General features: G+C 35.6%; 1 protein-coding gene across 2 annotated transcripts in view; it reads left to right on the top strand.

Moving 5' to 3' along the window:
- Positions 1–17,527, top strand: part of AP3B1 (adaptor related protein complex 3 subunit beta 1) — a 171,415-nt gene that overhangs the window by 89,969 nt on the left and 63,919 nt on the right. For both annotated transcript variants that reach the window (XM_075740554.1, XM_075740553.1), the window contains exons 15-20: positions 169–345; positions 5,638–5,824; positions 6,776–6,906; positions 9,099–9,210; positions 10,608–10,764; positions 13,512–13,680. In XM_075740554.1, coding sequence (XP_075596669.1) covers positions 169–345; positions 5,638–5,824; positions 6,776–6,906; positions 9,099–9,210; positions 10,608–10,764; positions 13,512–13,680 — 933 coding nt within the window. The remainder of the gene's footprint in view (positions 1–168; positions 346–5,637; positions 5,825–6,775; positions 6,907–9,098; positions 9,211–10,607; positions 10,765–13,511; positions 13,681–17,527) is intronic.

The following is a 17,527-nucleotide window of genomic DNA, read 5'->3' as shown; positions in this document are numbered from 1 at the left end:
ATTCAGTCTACCACAGTAGCTGTATTAAACAGTATTTAATTTGCGTCTGTATTTCTTGCATGGCAATTCTCTTTAAACAGTATTTTGTTTAACTTGTTATGAACGCGGACATGTACAAGTATGCACGTAGTCTTTGTGAATGTGTTAAAGTGCGCAATGTTTTCTCAGGTTCCTGTAGCCAGAGCCAGCATTCTCTGGCTTATCGGCGAGTACTGTGAACGGGTTCCAAAGATCGCACCTGATGTTTTGAGAAAGACAGCCAAGAGCTTCACTAATGAAGACGACCTTGTAAAGTTGCAGATCTTAAATTTGGGTGCAAAACTCTATTTAACAAACTCAAAGCAGGTAAGCTTAAACTCAAAAGTGTACGTATTTAGAGTCATGTTATGTTTTGTACAGTCTGTATAGATCAGTGGTGATTTCTTTTATATAAATAACCAAAACTAATCCATATTATTATACGAAAAAAAGCTGAATATAAGTTTTCAAGAAATCTAACAGACCATGAGTCTTAGAGTATGTGCTAGATTGTAAATATGAACGTAGTGATGAGATTGCTCTTTTTTGCCTCTTTCTTTCTTGGGATAATTGTGGATTTTTAAATTCACATAAATAGGAAAGATTTGTAAATTGTATTACTAATATCAGATTTGAGATTTTCTAGATGTGTTTTGCTGTTTTTTGGATCTAAGACCAGAATTTTCAAGGGAATACAGTCAATTTGAACGAGAAGCTGCTCATTTTTTGTTCAGAATATCCAAAAGGACATGCCAGCAAAAGGCCTCATTAGTCTTTCCATCACTGCTTATCTTAAAGATAGCAACTGCTTTCCCTTTTTCTGTGTTTCTTACTATTTCACTTTACCTTGTCAGGCGAGTGGGTTTTGATCATCTCCAATAATAAAGATAATCTAAAAATGTCAGTTAGTACAAAAAGGAGAACTTAGATCTCCAGGCAGCTGAAAACAATAGCTATGAGAGGTGCCAGCTGCCTCTGTCTTCTCAATGACAGCACTGTGAACTTTGTCCCTCCCTGGCTATGGAATATAGCGTCTTGACACTAATTTTTCACTGTAATTCCAGTTATTACTGTAAAAGGTTGTAAAATCAAAGTGGTTATTTTTTCCCAAACGTAAAAGAAATACATTGTCTCAGATGTATACACTTTCCTGGGCTGCTGGACCTCTTTGTTTTACAGTCGTGTATAACTGTCGTGTCTTCTTATTCCTTGATAGCTATACCCAACTGCAGACTTGATCTGTATGAGACTTTATTCCGTAGGACTTGCGGGACATGAACTGTCTTGCCATGCATTCACATAAGAATGAGGGCTTATCCTTTGCTTATACAGTCTAAAATGGGGCATTAATAAAAGGTGACTTCTTTCTGTTAGTGCTTATCTTAATGAAAATATTGACTGAGCTAAGGAAAGATTGGTTTGATTATCTAAACTGTCTCCATTTGGCCCATTACATAATATTTACTAATTTTCTATATAATACTTGTAATTTTACATTAATTTTTCCACACCATATTTTGCGAAAAATCTGTTGCCTACAAGGAGATGATGATTTCTGTGATGCTTCTTTTCTACTTTCACATCTTAATAAGCCATCGTTAGAAATGTTGCGTAACCCTTTATTCAAATATGGTAATGATGATAAAGCAGAAGAAACTGTCTCCTGAGATGCCTGATAAATGATAAATTTCATCAAAGGGTGTTTTTCTCTTTTAGTTTTAAGTTGTGGAAAAATAAGTTCTCTTCCCAGGCGGTCAGGCTATTCATATACAAAATTCGAACAGAGTAGGTTGATGGCTTAGCTTGACTCAAAGCTCCTTCCAAACTAGAATATAGTGGTTTTGCCTTTAGGAGCTGGGAACACTATTCCTATATACCTACATCCTTATTCCCAGGAGTAACTCTTCTTTACTCACTCAGTATTAAAACTTTTCTTTCTGGAATGACTTCAGTTTCTAAAAAGTCCAAGCATTTTTTGTTCTGATTTTTCAAACTTGAAGGCAAAGCTTGTACACTCGAATGCTCAGTTGTCAGTCTGTCCATCTCTCCTCATCCCTGTGATTTCTCCCTCAGTATCCTACCCCACTATATAATACTTTCTTGAATTCTTTATCCATTTCATCCAAAGTCAATGGAGTTGTGAAAATCACAAAGATACAATGTCACTTCATTGAAAAGTAGTGGTAAGATAGCCAAGAGAGACTCAACACCAACCAAACAAATGAAAAGAGCTCTTTCCCCAGGTGATGGAAAGGCAGGTAAAACTCATCTTTTAAGTCTTGTTTGCAGAAAAGCACAAAATTCTGGTAAAAATAAGACTTTGGTATTTTTTTCATTTCTCTAAATATTTTATTTGCTGATAATTTCCTTAGGCGTACGTTCAAACACTTAATGCAGCACATTCTCTGAATGCTTTTTAAGATTCAGGATTTTTTATAAGAATTTCCAATATCCTTTAAATCCTGAGATCACCCCATGAATTTTCAAAAGCCTTTTATAATTTAAGGAAAAGTTTCAGGTTTAATCTTATCTGGATAAATATGTAATAAGAACAGTCTTTGCTCTGGTTGACTGTGTTGTTTGGTAAACTTTGTTCCTTTTTTCATCACTTAGGGACATAAAAATCCTTATGAATGTGCTAGATAGCTGTCTAAATGGAGTTCATATAAGAGCAAGAGTTATGCAGAAAATGTGTCATCTGATTGCCTGTTTCTTGCATATAGCAGGAAGAATATAGAGATTTTGATGGGTTTCTGTTGTCTAACACAGTAGAAGTCCCACCAGAAAAAGTCCCAAGTAGTCCTAGTGAGTAAATAGATATACCAAATGTGGTTTAGCACAATAGCCGTATCTTATGTATCTCAAGAAGAACCAAGTTACTGCAAGCTAATATCAAAGAGTAGATAGATAGCTGTTTCTCTCCCATTGTAGAGCCTCATTTGTTGGTGATACTTGTATTATAAAATTTTTCAAGTAGGGATCTACTGTTAATATAGGATAGGCATTAAATTCTTAAATAGAACTATTTCCACTAGAAAATACTAGAAATGTTGCTGAAGAATGACTTGAAGTATATTTTTCATATTAGCCAACCAAAATGTACAAAAAATAGTAATAGATTGTAACAGTGTGCTGATAAAAGAAATTATACCTATATAACAAGCATGTCCAGATAACAGGCAATGTTGACATATGATAATAAATGTATTATATCATATATCAGCATACATTTTCTTACTGTTCCATGAAACAGTTGTGTTGCATATTCTGTCATTTCACCAAATTAACGCGCTTGCTCAAAGCTTCTTATGGATATTTCTGTGTTGGAAAAACTGATGTGCATTCATTAGTTTATTTTTTGTTTTTAATTAAAATTAATTGTTTCTATTAGCTACCTCCATGTAGAAAAGCTTCACTACTTGTTTGGTTGCATTGCCATAAGACAAGAGAAAAAATAGTGTTTTCTTGCTGTTTTCAGGAGAACTGTTTATACTATATATGATGCTTGCAAGGAGTCTTCTGGCAGATATAGAGCATTCTTCCATATAAATTTGTTGTGTCTTTATCTGTATTGGACAATATGGAAAATATATTTTAGGGGTAAAGTGAGGAGGAAAAGGAAAGGATCATGGAGAAAATGATGCCATTAAAGAAAGTGCAGTCTTTCAGGATCAGCTCTTTATCTAATTCCATCAATGCTCACTGAAAAAGTGCCCACCATGATAGCAAGGCCCTTAGCTTTTCCCATCCCTATGGCAATTCACAAGCAAAGACCACCGTGTTTTATGATCTGTTCTGCTGAGCTTTCTGCCATGTCAGCAAGGAGTCCCGTTTCGTTTTACAGAGGAGAGGTGATGGCAAAGGCTGCAGCAGGTATCCCTCATTTAGTTTAATTCATGCTACCTGGGAATCCTCCCTTCTAATTCCATTTAGATTGAACAGCGTAAGTCCTGCATGAGCGCCGATTACGTGTGTTCTGTCTGATGCAGTTGTTTAAGATTTTATACCCTGATAAATAAATAGGTGCTAATAAGCTGTGAAGTACATACGGGAAAGTTTTACCTTTCCCAGAACTATGACAGTAACTTGGGGGGGAAAAATATCTTTTCACTGAATTATCCTTGGGTATCAGAGAGAAAAAAGAAGTGAAAAATGTTTCACAGAAAGGATTTTTTTTTCAGCTGTGCTTTTACTATTATTCTAATGTAATACAACTAATTTCTTCATATCTTTGGTACCATAGGGTATTTTGTGAAATGCTTGCATACATTGCATTGTATGTGCTTAAAATTAAAATCATTTTTTGTTTACTGTATATTTCACTCACAGGAGTTAATATTCTGAAAAAGTATTTTTACATCTCTAGAAAAAACTGTAACTTGCATCCTCGAGGTAGAAATTACTAAACTGAACTTTTCTTAGCAAATTGCACATAACAAAATTGACTGGGATTGGGGTTTTTTGCATATTTTTCTGCTCACATGATTGAAATTATGTTAGTGTTATAACAATAGCATGGTAAACAATATATGTATTCAAAGATTGTTCCTTTGTATAGAGAAAATAAGTCCTCCTTGACAATACATGTGTTATCATCCATTCTGAGTTGAAATAGTAAACATATACGTCCTTATAATGGTATATTATTTTTGCTCTTTTTCCTGTTTGCTTATATATAAAGAAAGTGACATGCTTATTTCAAATATAATTGCTACAAGTCTGTTGAGCACTATTGTTCTGGTTACACTACGTTTTTCCTAAGATACTGGGAAAGTCTCCCTGATCTTTTTATATTCTTCTTTTAGGTTTAAAATTTTATGTGAATTATTAAAATTATTTAATATGTGTTAATATTCTCAGACATCAAATTAGGAAGTTCTATTAGGCTGTAAAAAGCTGTGATAATATAAGTTGCTCTCTTACATAAATAAATAAATGACCGATATTACTGGAGGCTTTAAGCTTCAAGAAAAAAATGGAAGAAGTCTTTTATCCTGGTTTTTAGAGGGCATCAGCAGCTTGCTTTTATGAAAAAGTAACAGCTAAATGCACTGCAAATAATTTGCAGTAATCCAGTTCAGTGATTCATGTGTCTGCTTTAATGGGTCATAATTCAGGATAAAGTAACTGAGTGCAGTCAGAGTGCAGACACTGCTTATGCCAGGGACAGTATCTCTTCATAAAACACACCTCAGCAGAAGCAGTTTGCCAGCCCCCTAATACCCTCTGATGTTTTGATGTCCTGCATATTTTTCCGATTAAGTTTTGAGTGCCATGTTTTTAGTTGTATTTCCACATTCATTATCCTCACGTAGACCCTTCAGCGGGTTTGCCATATATGATTATTTTTTTAATGATGCCTTTCTTTCCACTTCAGCAGTTTAATAATCTAGCACATGGCTGCTTCTCAGTACTCAGCATTCACCTCCCCAATACAGAAGAGGACATGTGCTTTGGCTTCAGAATTCCATTTGCAGCTTTAGAAATGCATATTCCCTGTGGAACAACATTTGTTTGACATAACCATTCATTTTTATTACCTCTTTAAATATGTTTATCCAGAGTTATCAATAATCATAAATAACTTGTATTCTGTTCTTGTCCTGTTTTTTTCCACAGACAAAATTGCTTACCCAGTACGTATTAAATCTCGGCAAGTATGATCAAAGCTACGACATCAGAGACCGTACAAGATTTATTAGGCAGCTTATTGTTCCGAATGAGAAGAGTGGAGCTTTAAGCAAATATGCCAAAAAAATATTTCTGGCACAGAAACCTGCCCCATTGCTTGAGTCTCCTTTTAAAGGTATGACTGCCAAAATCATTTGGTAAATGTTCATTGTGTAAAGGAATGTGGCAGCCTATTCTATTTCAAATATGCTCACAAATTGTGTCACTTAGCAAATACAAATGATTAATATGCGAGCGTACTCGCTCTGCTTACTTGCTTTTCAGCAAGCAAGGTTTGCATGGTGCAAACACAGTGCATTTCTCTGATGATAAACCCTGACAAACTGATCCATTTCTATTCATGTGGATTTAAAAATTGATTTAAATAACAGAAGGTGTGTCTTATGAGGAAAACTATTCTTCTATTTAGGAAAATAGGTCTAGTCTTCGATCTGGACTTTTATAGAAGATTGTTAATGGGAATATTGCAGATGTTTTATGAATCTGAAATAAATTGAATCTCAGTAGATTAGGTTTTTATTATTTTTGTCCAAAGTCATCATTTTCTCTATGCATTTTCCCTGTCTTTTTACAAGTAAGTACCATTGTCTGTCTTCTCAAATTAAAAGGTTATCAGGTTATCTTAATTAAAAATGCATTGTGATGATTTGCAATTTTAATTTTCATAGTTAGTCCCAGTTTTGAAGCTCTAAAAAGAGCTCCATTTTGAAGAAAAACTATTAAAATTCTGGATGTGTTTGTGCCAAGACATGTATATGGATTGTTTAACTGTGCTGTCATTCTTAATATTCACAGTAAAGTAATTTTTAGAGAAGCTACATTTCAGAGCAACACCTCTAAACGCACTGACTGATTAGCTTTTTTATTGACCATTATGGGGGAGATTATTGTAATCTATGGACTGAAATCAGTTTTTTGACCTATGAAGAGCTTCCTAGTTTATATTTATTCCATGACATTTGAGATAATATAATGGCAATTACCTTTAGCCCTGATTAAGATTGCTCTTTGTGGTAGAGCTCATGGTGTTTGTGTATTTCTCCCCTCCTCCCTTTTTTTTTAATAGATCGGGATCATTTCCAGCTTGGCACCTTGTCTCACACGCTGAACAGCCGAGCCACTGGCTACCTGGAGCTGTCCGACTGGCCAGAGGTGGCACCTGACCCCTCTGTCCGAAATGTTGACGTAGCCGAGTCGGTACGTCAGCATCGTTAAAAATAACTTCACTGAAGGCACTCATCAATATAGAATATTAGCCTAAAATACAAGTATTTAAATACTCTCTGTGTGCTGCACTGAAAAATGTTGATGCATGTGAACGTCCATGTTGCCTATTTTAGCTTGGAAATGGAACATTTGGAAACTTATACAATGCTTGCAGTTTTCAATGAGAGAAGTGGATCGTCTGTAGGCCATTTCAGCATCACTTGTGGATTAAATGGGCTTATTCCCCCTCCATCTCACTTCTGATTTCATACCTCTTATATTCACTGTGCTGCATTATGTTAATTGCTGTTAATGATGAGTGTAGGTGGACTACCAAAGATTTGTTTGTGTACAAATCCAAGTCTAAACAGAAAAAAATAGGTTATATAAACAAAAGGCACTGGCATGGGAAAAAATTATGTACATTTCAAAGTGTAGAGTTTGGAAGAAACCAGGGTTTACATTTCAGATCAACTGCAGAGAATTAGGAAAGTTTATAATAGGAAAATCTCACCTATTAGTGCACTAGTCATTTGTTGACATTACAGGGCTGGTCTTCTACTATCAATAGCTTTTTGTTACTGGATTGTAAACTCTGAGGCAAAGCCACATTCTGGTACTAGAGTTGCAATTTATGCATTAGGTGCCAGAGTCCTCCTAAATGTCAGTGAGAGCTATTGAACAGTAAGAGAAATATAAATGTATTGGAATATAGTATGCAGATGGTTCTCCTGAAGGTATGTTGTTGTAACAGGTTTACCCAGAAAACCATATGGTCCTTGTCAGGAACCAACTTTTACAGTAAATCGCACATGAATTAATTTGCATATAAGATGTTAGGCATAGAATGAGCAGAGAAAAGTCTAAAAAATAGGTATGACTTACAGAAGCCAGTGAACAGCAATGTGGTAGAACAAGCATTTCTCCTTAGTACTTTAATATTGCTTGTCTACCTTATATACATTTCAGAAAAAGAGGTGGTTTTGTACAAACTTCTGAAAGGTTCTATGGGGAGAATCTAAAGGCAATCAGCTCAGGCGGGGGATTATAAATGGTAGGGTTGGCAGGAAAGAATGTGTGGAGGTGCCTTTGTCCGTAAATCCAAAAAGTATTGCAGGAAATAGATAAAATGGAGACACATCCATCCACAACATAATAGAAAACATCTCCCTCCAACCATTTAAACTTCAAAACAAACATGAAAATCCTTTTCCCAGGGTTTTTTGCAAGTATTTTCTTTGGAGAGTATTTCATTGTCATTAATTTTGTGGTTCCTCTAATACGGCATGTGCCTGCACAAGGTATGTGAGTGAAGCTGAGTTGTTCTTGCAATCCATAATTAAATTGTCATTTATATCCAAAAGAATATTGGATTTTTAAAATATCAGTTGCAGGGTGGAGCATTACAAAGGTTTAGCAGCTGTTGGTGTTTAAGAGGAAGCCACTGTATTTCTAGACCGATACACCATTGTAGGTCACTGTTAGAGTTCTTTCAAAAGTTAGTCTTATTCCAGATTAGAAGGGTCACTGAGGGAGAACTATATCACTCTGTTGATATAGTTGTCTGCCTATTTGTTTTTTTCCTGGCCTGCATTTTTCTTCTATTTTTCTAGTAGTATAGGGGGATATGGAAAGAAAAAAAGTCTGGCCAAAGTATTGCCACGTTCTGGTGTGCTCTAGGTAGTAAGAATTACTTTTATGTGGAGAATTGCAAAGGAAATGAAATATAATTCCTCTGTGGCTGCTGGAACTTCTGCTTCCCACTGGGTCTGCATCTGTTTTCCCCTTAAAACTTGAGATGATATAGGTGGTGACTAGCCATATTTACCCTTCATTGTAGTCATAGGCTAAACCCAGCTGGATCTTGAGATAAAACTCTCAGACTTCAGGTTCCTTTGGCATAGAAATTTATTTATGGTTACTGATGCTTTTAATCTGCCTTAGTAAATCTTTTTCTAGACTCTCTAATAGACATATCTCATCTTTTATAGGTATGTACAAAACTTTTAGTTCTCCTAATTGTGTAAAGTAAGAGAAGTTTAATAGTTTCTCTTGACTCGCTTAGAGGATTTATTTAGAAATGGCTTAATGCTACTACTGTGAGTGTTTTTCTTTGCTGTTTTGTGTGTATATTTTTGTATTGCCCGTTGTAAAAGCAAACTTAAGTTGAAATTTATTTACAGGCAAAGGAATGGACTGGAATTCTGGGTAAGCCAAAGAAAGAAAAACCTACTGAAAAGTTCTACTCTGAGTCAGAAGAGGAGGAAAATGAGTCTTCCAGTACCAGTGCATCAGGTAGGTGTTTGGAAAGCAACTTGCATCTCCACTAACTGTACAACTGTATCTTCAGAACTGGCCACTACTCAAAAAGAATTGGAAAAAAATTCAATAAAAGCCAGAGCTACATATAAAACCAGGAAATCAGGGAAAATTTTACATTCATTGTAGTGGTGCAGTAAGTGCTAATTTTACAGATACGGCTTGTGTGTTTATTACATGAGTTAGACTTTGCTTTATTTCCCAGCTTAAAAAGCTGGCATGCTATTTTCATCCTGCTTTGAGTCTAGTAAGAGTGTTGAGAGTTTGTAACTCCGATTAAAACTAAAGACACCTAACTTTTTGTGGGAATAGTGTCCATATGCTTGGTTGTTGGGAACCGTAAGTCTTGAATGGTTTTTGGAATTCGTTGTTGATGAAGTACTATTTTGATAGCATGTGCTGCTGTGTTGATAAATCACCAAACTTGTATAACTGTGTATTCTTTAGTGGGGTTTATTCAGTAAGTTATATTATAGTATTGCTCTCAAGTTCTACACAACATTTTCTATTTATTGTAATGGAGGTGATGATGGAGAACATAACTGACAGCTGCCTGTCAAGTTCAGTGATCAAAGGTTCTTTTGACCAGCCTTCCACTTAATGCCAGATAGGCAGTTCCCCAAGACAGCTGTTTCAGTAGATATTATTATAGTTCAGATGTAGAACATCATTCTCCCAGGTCCAGACTTTAGACACAGAAAATATTTAGCATTAATTAAAAGAATTATCAGCATCTAGTTGAATGGAAGAGGGACACCTTAAAATCTGAATATGGAGCTTCTTCCCTCTCATTCCTAAACTGAGGAAATATGGAGAAATGGTGCTTAAGAATTGTATCACAGAAATTAATGATCTCTGAAGCAAGAAAAGAATATATTCACTTCAGATTTTTGAATATTTTGTAACTATATGATTAATTAGAGGGTGAATAATTTGTTTAAATCAGTGATTCAATCATCGTCACTATCAGTATTCAAGAACAGATTATCTAATTAAGCAATTGGTTGAAAAGATAATCTTGCAGTTAAGTGAACGTATAGATTAGAGAATTTGAGGTCGTCCCCAATTCCTGATAGGGTTATGTAATTTTGAAGAGTCCACATGCAATTAATTTATTACAGGACTTTTTAATTTGATAAAGTATAATACAGTAGGCTGAAGAGGACACATCTTTAACCAACAAAATTTTGTAAACATTAGAGGAAAGTGATTTTCTTGGCTGCTTTTGACACAGGGTAAATAATCAATGCTAAAGCTTGCAATTGGGTCTTAAAATACTAAAACATTCTTTTATTTAAAACAAACTTGGATTCCTAAAATATTAATTATGTAAGATATTTAGAAGGAAATCATAAGAGTTGTTTTTATTTCAGAGAGCGAGTCTGGCAGTGAAAGTGAGAAGGAAAATAAGGTGGAAGGCAGCAGTGATGAGAGCAGCGGGAGTTCCTCTTCCAGTGAAGAATCAAGTGACAATGAATCAGACAGCAAAGAAAGTACTGCAAAGGAAAGATATAGAGCTGCTGATGAAAGGTAGGTATAGATTTGTATGGTTTTAATTTTTTGTAATACTAGCTGTTAAAGCGCTCTTCCTCTAAAGAGTCTGCTAAGCTTTTAATTAGGCTTTTTTTGGGGTGTATTGGCCAAGGAATGACGTCTCCTGTTTTAGTGTATGCCAGTAATATTCACTGTGTGAACTGGGTTCATATTTTCATTAATCAGACTACTCTTAGGTTTAGGTTTCTGACTTCAGTAAAATCTTGGGTGGCTTCTTGAAAATCGATGTAACCTTGGGAGGCTGAATAAGTGATCAAACAGTTGTGTGAAACACTTAATTACCTTTTGCAGCAATTTTGCTGAGAGCTAAAATTAAGTCCTTCAACACTTTGCCATTATGTAACTAAGACAATTGATTTTTATAAATAATGTTATATTAAAAAGATTATGATCCAAATATTAGAGGCAAGGGCTGTGAAGGGAAACGGTCATAAGATATTTAAGTGTTAGCGCTTTTTAAGATTGCCCATTATCAACAGCATTATCGTGTATTAAAGTATCATTAAAATTTTGAGTAATTGGGGCTAATACCTTGGATTGTATGAATCTGTTTCTTCCACTGCTGTCAGCAAGTGGCCTCTGCAGACATGATCGCCCTTTACTCTATAGTCTGCTGCCAGCTCACTTGATGAGTTTGCAGCTCAGCTCAGTCGTGGCTGACAGCGCTGATTGGGGCGCAGTACGCACTCTGCTCCTTTTATTACAGACAGTAATTAAAGCAGCTCGCCTTGCCACTTCCATAACAAACACAGCATAATGCCCTAATTATGACTTTATTAATTTAAGTCAGGATTTAATGATTTTAAAAGTGATTTATATTGTTTTTCCTGTTCAGAACAAATGAAATCTGTAGGTTAAATTAATACAGGCTTTTCATCATTGCAAAGTTAAAAAGCTAGTTACCAGTAAATTCTTTTCATTAGAATAACATCTGAAATTTTAAGCAGTAAGGTAAACAATGATTACCAATCAAAACTGGCTGATGTACAATAAAGTAACATTTTTAATCTTCAAATCTAGTTTTAAAGATAAGCTAAATTGTTGAAAAACAACTTCATTTATATAATGGGCTCACAATAACTTACTTGTTGATGCAGCTACAGCTTCTGTTCAGTGACAATGAAGGAAACGTAGGTAACTTTGTCAGGACCTGTGTTATACATTATGAAGCAGAAACTTTAAACAGTATACACCGGTGAATTTTTATGTTTAGGTCATTGACCTCAAACAAGTTTTTAAATGTTATCATATTGAAATGGAATTTTGATAGTACCTATTTTTTCACTCTGATTTTAACAATCGCACATGCTGCATTAGACTGTTTTTATGAAGTGTACTCTTGTTTCATTTTTATCTTTGCAAGCTTCAAGTTTGCTACTTTCAGAAAAAATTGCTTTTGATTAAAATTTTGGGGGTTGATTTCAACTTCAGTTACATGGGTAGGCATTATTACCATGGCTTAAATGTTAGTTTTGATTTTTAATAATTTTGATTAAATTTTATTTAGACAATTCAGTCCTGGGAAGTTCTTGGGAGGAGGAAGGCATTGCCCTAACTATTTTCCTTTCTGTCACATTAGATTTTTCAATTCCCCTTCTCTGTACTTTTCCCTTTTAAAAACATTGTTATCTCAAATAGCAGTACAGCATAGTACATTCTTTTGTACTGCTCCTAAAGCTAAGCAAAAATGTATAACAATTTAATTTGTGTCCAAAGGGACTCTTAATAGTTGAGTGGTCTGGATTTGTTTAATTATTGTTGACCTTGTTATCCTTCAAGCACTTTAGTAACCAGTTTATTGTCTTGGGGAGGAAGCTGAATCAGGTGGTGTATGAAACACCTGATTTAGAAGTATAAAATGGTTGCCTGCAGATCCAAGAACAGAGGGAGTTTTTTCTATATGCAATGCTAATTCATCTGCTCCATGATAATTCTTAGTAAAAATTTTCATTTTCTGCAATATTTCTAGGTAGTATCTCCCCCCAAAACAAAAGGGTAATCTACTAATTGGTAGTTATAGTATTATTAGAAGCAAACAAGGCAGATTTTAATAATATTCAGTAGCTGCTAGCACAGAGCAACATAATCCAACATTGGTAGGGTGAACAGAACTTCACTGTTTGAAGAATAGTGTCTCTGAAGTCCATTAGCTGCAAGGTACTCAATATGACCAAAAGTATCAGAATGTAGTAGCTCTTCTGTATAAACTCTTTAATGGGTTGAAATATTTGTAGATTTTATAGGTCTTATTTCTAGGTGGTTTGATTTAGAATAATTAACGAAGGGATAAATTCAATGCATCAATTTTTATTTTTTTAATGCAATATTACTTTGCAAAAAATCTTATAACCAATCGAGATTATGTTAATCATAGGTGGAATAGTCTGAACGTTTCTTTATATAAAAGGGCATCAGCCCTTTTTTCAGAAATGTCACAAGCTTGATGCATGCAAATAATATTTTTAATATTTAATATGTTCACATTTTTGTTTGGCTGTTTCACTGGTTTAGATTAGATGGGATGATGTATTGTGTAATGTGATAGAACAATTTTGTGTACCCTTAAATAAGCTACTACTTCTGCCATATTAGCTGAGGTTTTTATCATTAAGAAATACTGACTTAAAACTCATTTAATAAAACTTTGAAATGTTAACATAGGATATTGCCTAAGCAGATTTCTTTGGTGGTTTTACATGCCTCTTAATTTTTTCACTATGTAGTGATTCAGAGGACATTAAACAGAAAGCAAAGGGAATCTCCAAAAAGAGAAGCACATCCAGTTCCTCTGATACAGAGTCCACTTCATCAGAAGAAAGCTCTTCGGACTCCAAGTCAGAATCAGACTCTAAAAGTGAGTCTGGAAAATCTAGAAGTGCTACCTTTAGTAAGGTAAAATATATTTTTTGAAAAAATCCATAAAATATGAAAAGATGCATCTAACCATCTATACATGTTTCTTTCTGTGGGAATGGAGATGGATAGTGGGTTTATGGATATCTAAAAAAAAATTTCTGAAAAAATTTTTTTACTTTTCATAAGAAGGCCATTCCCAAAGTAGTTTGATAGTATAAGCAAGGAAGCATATTTTATAATGAAAAGCATATTTTGGTTTTAATTCTGTTACATTTTTACTCCAGGTAGATGAAGAATAATAGAACCTAATTGTTTTTTTAGATTACTGTTGAACTGATGAAAGCATAGTACATGGGTATTTCACAAAAATAATATATTGATTTGGGATGATTATTATATTAAAACGGGATCTTAAAGTATAACTGCTACAGGACCTGGGTCTGACAGAATCCAATACCAAGAAACAAATGTTAGTACATTGTTTCTTAAAAGTTTGAGGACATTCTAGTAGAACCACTAGCTTTGCTTTAAAATTTCCTGTTAAAATTTAGAATAGTGCAGTCAATGCATCTATTACTGAGGTGTATACATAGATTAATAGAATTAATATTCTTAATGAGTGATCAACTTTTTATTGCTCTCTGTGTTTGAAAGGAATAAAGCTTATAAAGAGTTCCATTACTTCAAATTATATTAGCTTTCCTACAACATTTATGAAGTAGCAAACTTTCAGATGCATCTTTTTAAAATTGAATTCGGAAATGTGCAAAGATGCAAAAGTGTTCAGCAGACCCATTCATGTGTCAAGTTTTAATTGCTTGCCTTAGTGAAGAAGAAAAGATTAAAAGTTCATTATACTCAAGCTAGCATTATAGAGCTAAAGCTAATAGCATGAATTGGTTTCTGTTTCTCTACCTACTTTTCATTTAAAAAAATAAATAAATGAGGAACTTTATCTTACATCTGTTAAGGTAGAGGAGTAAGTGAATGTCTAAAACTTACTTTTCTGTTGTGAAATATTTCCTGTGCATTTCTTTCTGTATTTTTTATAAAAATTTGAAGGGTAGAATTGTAGCTCAGAAGTTTCCATTTTAATACTGATAGATGGTTTTGAAAATTAAGTGATAATCTGATGCATTTTAAATTAAGCCAAGACATTTCAGTCAGGACTTCTGTATAGATTGCTGAATAGTTATAGTATCATAGAATATCAGGTTGGAAGGGACCTCAAGGATCATCTGGTCCAATCTTTCTTGGCAAAAGCTCCGTCTAGGCAAAAGCACCATCTAGATAAGATGGCCCAGCACCCCATCCAGCCAAATCTTACAAGTGTCCAATGTTGGGGAATCCACCACTTCCCTGGGGAGATTATTCCAATGGGTGATTGTTCATTGTGACAATTTTTTCCTTATGTGTCCAATCAGAATCTCCCCAGGAGTAACTTGCACCCATTACCCCTCGTGTTTTGTATGTGTTTCCTTGTAAAAAGGGAATCTCCATCTTCTTTGTAGCCACCCTTTAAGTACTGGAACATGGTGATGAGGTCTCCACTAAGCCTTCTTTTCTCAAGGTTGAACAAAACCAATTCTCTCAGCCTTTCTTCATACGGCAGGCTTCCCTTTGATCATCCTGGTGGCCCTTCCCTGGACCCTCTCCAGCCTGTCCACATCTTTTTTGTATAGTGGGAAGCAAAACAGAACACAGTATTTCAGGTGTGGCCTGACAAGCACTGAGTAGAGTGGGATAATGACTTCTTTATCTCTGCTGGTGATGCCCTTGTTGATGCAACCCAGCATCCTGTTGGCTTTCTTTGCCACCAGAGCACACTGTTCACTCACATTGAGCTTGCTGACCACCAGGACCCGCAAGTCCCTTTCCACAGAGCGGCTCTCCAGCTGGGTGGATTGTATTTTCCCAGGTGCAAGACCTTACACTTGTCCTTGTTGAACTTCATAAGATTCTTGTTAGCCCACTCCTCCAGGCTATTTAGGTGTTCCTGCAGGGTGGCTGTCCCTTCTGAAGTGTCCACTTCCCCACTCAGCTTGGTGTCATTAGCAAACTTTGTCAGGGTGCACTTGATCCCATCATCCAGATCACATATGAAGATATTAAAGAGCGTTGGGCCCCGTATCGATCCCCAGGGGACCCCACTTCTGACAGGTTGCCAGTTTGAAAAAGAGTGATTTACCGCCACGCTGTCGGTGCAGTGATTCACCTCATGAATCACTTGTCTAGACCATAATACATCAGTTTCTCTAGGAGGAGGCCGTGGAGAACTGTACGAAAGCCTTGGAGAAATCCAGGTCGACAATGTCTACATCTTGCCCCACATCAACTTTGTCATAGCAAGTTACTTTTTTGTAGAAGGTGATCAGGTTTGTCAAGCACAATTTGCTCTTGGTGAATCCATGCTGGCTTTTCCCAATCATCTGCTTCATTTGACTTGTGATAGCCCCCAGGAGGATTCGTTCCCAGTCCCAGGGTACTGAAGTAGGACTGATGGGGCTATAATTTCCTGGATCCTCCTGTAAGCCCTTCTTGTAGATGGGGGTGACATTAGCCTTCTTCCAGTGTTCTGGGACGTCCTCCAATCTCCATGACTTTTCAAAGATTATGGAGAGCAGCCTGGCAATGACATCAGCCAGCTCCCTTAACATCATCTCCTTGGGTCGATATTGTCAGGGCCCATCGATTTGTGAAGGTCAAGCTCCTGTAATAGTTCACATACCATAGTCAAACCAGGTATCATTTGTTGCATTTGATGCAACTGTAGAAGCAGGTGAACAGGTGTGTTTTGAACAGTTAAGAGGGGAGCCTGTAACTTTATTAAGCTGTTTTGATGTGCATCTCCTTTAATTGAGGAGGTAAGCGTTATTCTAAATCTTGAACTTATGATGTATGTGGTCTTTGTTTTGTAATTTTATAGGTCTACCTAGGAACTCTGAGTTGTAACCTTAAGTTTTAACCTCTTCTTCTTCTACCAAGCAGAACAAAAGAAGTGAGACTGTAGCATTTAAGAAATCGAGGTGTGTTTCTGTAGTTTGATCATCATTTCCTGCCTAAGTACCACACTGGGTAACACACCTGTGTCAAAGTATGTTCAACGTTTTTTCTAGTAGAGAAACCAAACTGGATCTTACCAAAAAATGGTAGCACAACAAATGTAACCTAAATCCTCTCAGAATAAACTCCTTTGATGCTAATGGGATGTGAATTAATTTTAACAGTTTGCAGCTTCTCATATTAGCACAGTATTTGTTCACCACAAAGTTAACAGGTACTCTGACCTGCGTAGTTCTGAGCAGCCACTGCAAAACCGTATTCAAACAATAGTGTCTTCTCTCTGCTGCATCTGTCCATTTTTCTCAGAATATCAGTACCATTGTTAATGATTTCTTTCACTACAGTTATCTAAATTGTCCTGGTTCTTTCACAGGATATGTGAGGACTACTAGCATAAAGAAGCTTTTGTACTTTAAAACATCAGTCGAGAATGTGTGAAGTCAAATATGCTGAATAATATGAGAACCAGAATGTCCAAGAAATTTGGGATGGGTTTGTTGAAGTCAATGGAAAATTGTCAAGCCCTTGGATTTTAAGAGAAGAGAAAGAACATTGCAGTAGTCCTGAAGTATTACTTGATTAAGCAGCACCTGAAAAGAAAAGTGTTAGGAGCAAAAAGTATTTATAAGCAATTGACAAAAGACTTGATCAGAGTCAAAGGGTAGAACTGAAAAACTGCAAAGCCTTTAAACATCACAAAAATATTAAAATAAATAGCAATGGTTTTATATACATGGCAGCAAGAAAAGAAGCAAGGAGATTATTAAAAAGATAGCATAGAGCTCACTATGCAAAAGCTAAATGTCTATGTTCCTTAAAT

Source organism: Balearica regulorum, chromosome Z (assembly GCF_011004875.1).
Source record: "Balearica regulorum gibbericeps isolate bBalReg1 chromosome Z, bBalReg1.pri, whole genome shotgun sequence".
Classification (NCBI taxonomy): Eukaryota; Metazoa; Chordata; class Aves; order Gruiformes; family Gruidae; genus Balearica; species Balearica regulorum.
Note: the sequence above shows the minus strand (reverse complement) of the source record. Positions and strands in the feature narration are given on the sequence as shown.